Here is a 6000-nt window from a genome sequence, read left to right on the forward strand (position 1 = left end):
TGAACTGCTTGAAATATCAATTCCTCATTACTAAAAACAGTTTTTCCAACAATATACAGGTGCACAGTGACAAAATAAATTTATTTTTAAGGAGAAAGCGATGTAAGTATGGTGAAGGAACATACATAAGATATTAGACAGATGATGGTGATTATGTATGAAATGGAGTGAAGGTATTGCAATTACAGTCAAAAGGGTTCACATTCAGGGAATCCCTGAAGAATGGTGTGGTCATCAGATGTGGGAGATTCTGTTGACATCAGCATCCCTTCTGCTTGGCACCAGAAATGGTTTTAAAAGCTTGCTGCACTAACATATTAGATTATCATTGAAGGTATGAGTTGAAACATAGGAATATACCTGCTGAAAGAGAACAAATTAATTTTAAGTACAAAAGTATCAATGTAGCACGAAGACTGAACTGTTAAAGCACAAATCAAAAGAATACACAATTATAGTGGAATGCTGTGCATCATTTCAAGCACAAATTTAAAAGATGAGATGACTAATTTTAATCAAATCCAACTTGCTATTCACAAGTATGTTAGTCTTGTGACAGGGCAAGTTGTGTAACCAGAGAAAACACTACGGAAAACCTGAAAGACTCTCAAGCCAAGATGCACACAAGAACGACCAGAACCACCTCCTTCTAGTCAGAGGCATTGAACAATCTTCAGTTTTATACTGATTTAAAATAAATTATAGGACAAAGGGGCATTTCAAAGCAAAGGAGTGCACTTAAATTCTCAAAGCATTCCAGTATTAGATCTTTCTTACTACTGCAAATATGAAAACCAGAAAATACAAGTAGAAAGTGACACGTATAATTATTCTCTTCTCCCTAATACAGCATAACTTTCTGATACTAGAAAACTTCTGGCTAGCAAATCCCAAAGGTAAGACAAAATTGATATGAATAAAAGAGCACCTAAGGATCACATCTAATCAAGAAGAAAAACTGTAACGAAGTAGGTTTCCTTTCACGTCCCTATACCTGAGTATTAGCATACCCAAATAGAACTCCAATCTTTTATAAACTCCTAAAATAAAGTAACCAGAAAAGAAAAAAATACATCTGAAGAAAATAGATTACTTGCATTTAAGCATTCATCTGCATGTTTTGCATATATCATTTTAATTGTCAAAGCAGTAACCTTATTCTTTTCATCCAATGTTAAAAAGTAAAACAGAAGCTAAACAGTAGATGTAAGATGCCAGAGATACCTAGAAACTCCAGATGTTATCATCAAGACAGACATGCATTTTTCAAATGACAATTTTTAATCCGCATGTTCTTTTACAGACAAAAACTACGAAGGAATCTGTTCTGAATGGGATATTTGAATTTCTATTACTGGGGTGTTGGCCAAGTCTCCATACGACAGGAACAGCTCTTCACAGACATGCCACTGAGGTTAAAATTTGACAGCTTATCAGCTCCCAAATTTAAGCCATTTAGAGATATGGGCCCTAAAACCGGCTATCTAAACACTTCAGTCTTAGCTTTCACGCACATGAACAGCGGAGAGCAACAACTACCAGGACTAGATGTGATGTGATCACTAGATGTGATCACTGAAGTATTACTGACTGCTCTACCCCTACAAGAGCAAAAGGCAAGTAATACGGTGAGAATGCTTCTCTGTTTCCTGTATCTATGAAAAGTTTCTTCCAATTGTGTTATACATAGGGAAGCCAAAAATCACATTATCAGGGTTTTAAGAGAGTAAGTTCATACAATAGTCAGATACCCCAGGCCCTTTACTGCTAAAAAAAATCTCAAAACCAAGTTTTTCTTTGTTCAGATGGAAAAGCAAGGAAGCAATTTAGTAATTTAACACAGGAAAGTTTTGCACATAAACAACTACTGAAGCGCTTCTAATGGAACTAGACTTACAGACATAACAAATTTAAATAGGTAACTGTCAGTTACCTGAAACATTAATTTTTGGTTTTCATTAGGTTTCTAAATTGCATGTAATTTAACCAATGAATAATCAATACAATCGATAGTCAATTTGTATAAATTTCCTCCTGCAAACACTATGCATAATTACAAAAGACAAACCTTATCATGTACATTCCAAATATTCAAATTACAGGTACAGTACTTTCAAAGGTTTTAGTTTTGCAACCACACAATTTTTTGAAGAGTACATAAACTATAGCCTTCATATGACAGGTAACTGCCAGCCATTGTTTAAAGGCAGTTCATGAACAGACAAGTAAAGATTCAGGTAGATACAGAACAGTGAAGAATATCTACTTTTATTACTGTTCTGTGAAAACAGCTCCTGCTGTACCTATACTCTCAGGTCAGCTAAACAGGCAGAGAACATACTGACTGGGCAGAGCATCTTTTTTTAGTCACACCAACACAGATGCTCTAACAGATGGATTATCAAACACAGACACTTGATTTTAGTGATAGATAGATAGATAGAAGACATACAAGCCACATCACACACAAAAAAATATTGGTTATTTAACTAAAATTTAAGAGCAGAAGCACTTCAACATGTCATTTTGTTTTAAATAACAGAAGATGCATTTGCTTTTTCAATCATTTTAGTGGTCCATAAAATTTTTATTAGCACTTTTACCTGTTCCTTGATGTCTTGTAACTGTTGCTGCAGCTTCTGTACATCTGCATTGACATTGGTGTTGTCTTTGTCTTTCTGCAAAACTGGAATGTTTCCACTTGCTGTAATTTAGAGAAAATAAAAATATGTGATTATGCATCAATCTAATGAAACAGGAATAATTATTTCCAGCGTACTAACTACAATTTTTCCAATATCTGAAATAATGTTAGTCAAACATATTTGATAATTAATTAAATTCACTACAACATCACTGCAGCTAAATTCATAAAGAGCTTCTTTGAGTTTACTGGCAACGCTGCGTTGACAAATATTCCCTCAATAATGATGCTCAAAATGCCTGTAGCCCCTTAATGTTCTCAGAGTTCTTATTTGCCAGTGAAGTTCCTGCAGTAAATTTTTTGCATATGTGAAAAATAAAGCCAAATCCTTTCACACTGAAAAGACTTTTTATCTACACAGCTGATTCTATTTGGTGTTCAAAACTGCACAAGCATCTTGGAAGTAGTTTGTTCAAAATTTGAACAAGCTCAGATTAATATTCTTGTATTTGACTGATCCGGGAAGCAATGTTACTATAAGAAACAGAAAAATTGAGAAGTATTTCAAATGACAAATTTTAAATTTCCAGCGTGAGTATTAAAAACCTGATTTTAAGGTTTATTCTTATACCTACCTATTTAGGAACAGCATGACAAGAATGACCTAATATTCCAATTCACATAAACTCAATTCAAACACTGCATACCATACATACACAGAGTAAATACAAATAATTCATAGAAATTATTCAGAGAAGTCACAAAAAGTTCAAAAACTAGTCAAAGCAGGAGATGTAAAACTGAACAACCTGTCATGAAAGTTGCTTGTACCTAGATGCAAAATTTTTACCATTCCTTTATCAGTCAGAGAGTTCCAGAAGTAAAAAAAACAAAACAAAACTTTTATTTGCTCATTCGCACAATTACAGACAATCTTCAGCTTTTGCTTCATAGGACATTAATAAGTGGCCAAGAAGTCATGTATGTTTCAGCTTCTACTCTGGATGCTGGAAGCAATCTTTTAGTATAATGACTGGCGTTACCATCGCATCTGCTGCTACCAATGTAGAAAGTAGTGCAAACAGCAAATGGATACCCGGCTTAACACTGGTTTTATTAAACTTTTCTTTAAAAAGGAGAGGAAAGATTTAGGTCATTTAAAAGAATGACAATAAGAAGTTGGTGGGGGAAATGTGAAAGAGCATGGGTTTTGGAATCACTCACAAATATCATCAGTGGTATCTTCTGTACCTTTCCCTCCGCAGCACATTATGAAAGGCACTCTTCGCTCAACCACCGCCCGACACTGTACACATTTCTTCATCAAGCTTGCACAATCTGAGAGGACAGAGAAATAAATCAACTCTGAATCCTGCTATTTAATTTTTCTTCTTTCCTATCCATGAGCTTGTTTATTCACAGTAACTATATAGCAATGTCATAATAGATGCTTATAATACAAATAACTACTTGTGTTCATCTTCACATGATTTTCTGCAAATCACACCTATAAACAATGTCTTGTTTGGGATTCAAAGTAAACCTATTCTGTTTATCTTCTTTTAACATACTTCAAGCGAGCAGGTTCCTCTTTCTCCAAATGGATGTCTATTCCACAAGAATTACAGAAGTTAAAAAAGTAAAATCACACACGTTTGAGACCAGAACTTCCAAGAATGTCTTGACTACCTGCTTTTTCCTTTAGAACAAAGGATCTCACTTTGTCCTAAGGCTCCAGGGGCAAACAGGTGTGGCTCCTTACCCTTTAAAGAGTAAACCTGTATCTTTTATAATCCTAGAAAGAAGACTGTAATTCTTCTACAAAAGGCAAACGATTATGTCTCATAAATGCTGAAGGTTACTGTGAATTAATAGAGTGGGTCCTATAAACTACACAAATTTGAAGACACACTCTCATCCTGCTTGAACAAGATGTCCAGAAAAAAATCTGGAAAGAAATCATCTACATCTGTTAAACCTTTTGCTGTCCTTGTTACAGCTTAGACTTGGTGATGTGTATTGCACTGCTGAAATCCTTCACCACAGCAATCAATTTTTTTGCTGTCCTCTTCCTGGGAAACTAATCAAAAAAAGTTCTCTCATCATCTTTCAACTGCAGACAGTGAAAGAGGCCAGATCAGGATATCTGTAAAGTCAGTGATTCAGTGTCAGGTGTCTCAGCCAGAACAGAGGGAGAAACCAGACTTCTTTAGGGAGAGCAAGTAAGCAGTTACTTATGGGAATGATTACCTTCCCTCTTATGTAGATCCTCAGCAACAAGGACTGCTCTTCTCTAGGCAAATGACCCTTCAACAAAGCCCTGAAATGTCTGGTGACAAAGTGATGGCTGCGTTCTCATCCACATATTCTCAAAAAAAAAAAAAAAATCTGGAGATCTCCTATGTCTGTTTTTGCTACATGAGATAAATCAGAGTGAATCATAACTGGTGCTCTTTGCAAAGATATATGATGTGTCTTTTAGGGAAAAATATAGCCCTCGTGCAAATCTGTAGATTAGTAATGAAGCATAAATTATATTTATTTACATTATTCTTTTAAAACACCATTTGCATATCTGAATGTCCCTAAAAAGCTGCAACAAAGCAATAAAATTAATTCTAATTACTTCAGAAGTTTTAACAATATACAGCAGGCTTCTATAATCTGAGCAAGCCTACTCACAATTAAATAATTCAGATGGAAGAGCACTTGCTTTCTGAATTTTTGAAAATCTCCAGTTTGTTCTCCAAGTATTTCATTACCAGCACGCCAAATAATGCCCAAATTCTGACTATTAAGTAAATTGGACCTGAAGTCAGATTACTAATGAGCTTTTAGCAATCTGATTAAAAATGTTGTGTTTCAAGATTACTTTAAAAAGAACTTCCATCAAGTTTACTTACTCTCACAGGCACACATATGACCACAAGGCTGGAAAAGCACTGCTGCCTTTTTGTCTGAACATACTACACATTCTTCAATCTGTAAAGAACAATAAACGCACATATGAGAAAAGTTTATCTCCTGCTCTCTACATTAATTGCTTTTACACTCTCTGTGGCAAGGCATGTGGAATTTAAGAATCTCTATCTAGTGTTATTTTAACTAATTCAGCACCTCAAAATGCAACTTAAATGAGTTATCGCAGTGACTTCTACGCACAGAGAAGCAGCTAAGACAGTATATGTTTCTGGTTCTTTATTCTTTTCTCCTTCTTTTTTCCACCATATATAGTTAAATTGGGGTTGTTCAGCCTGGAGAAGAGAAGTCTCTGGGGAGACCTTATTGCGGCCTTTCAGTACTTAAAGGGGGCTTATGAGAAAGATGGGGACAGACTTTTTAGTAGGGCCTGTTGC

At 35.2% G+C, this 6000-nt stretch overlaps 1 protein-coding gene across 1 annotated transcript in view; it reads right to left on the minus strand.

The window, feature by feature from the left end:
• The window catches only part of MIB1 (mindbomb E3 ubiquitin protein ligase 1), a 93583-nt gene that overhangs the window by 8278 nt on the left and 79305 nt on the right, over nucleotides 1–6000 (minus strand). Inside the window, exons 18-20 of the mRNA XM_009285679.1 lie at nucleotides 5548–5626; nucleotides 3869–3982; nucleotides 2604–2704 (exon numbers count right to left, since the gene is read on the minus strand). Coding sequence (XP_009283954.1) covers nucleotides 2604–2704; nucleotides 3869–3982; nucleotides 5548–5626 — 294 coding nt within the window. The remainder of the gene's footprint in view (nucleotides 1–2603; nucleotides 2705–3868; nucleotides 3983–5547; nucleotides 5627–6000) is intronic.

This window comes from Aptenodytes forsteri, unplaced genomic scaffold (assembly GCF_000699145.1).
Source record: "Aptenodytes forsteri isolate BGI_AS27 unplaced genomic scaffold, ASM69914v1 Scaffold23, whole genome shotgun sequence".
Lineage (NCBI taxonomy): Eukaryota > Metazoa > Chordata > Aves > Sphenisciformes > Spheniscidae > Aptenodytes > Aptenodytes forsteri.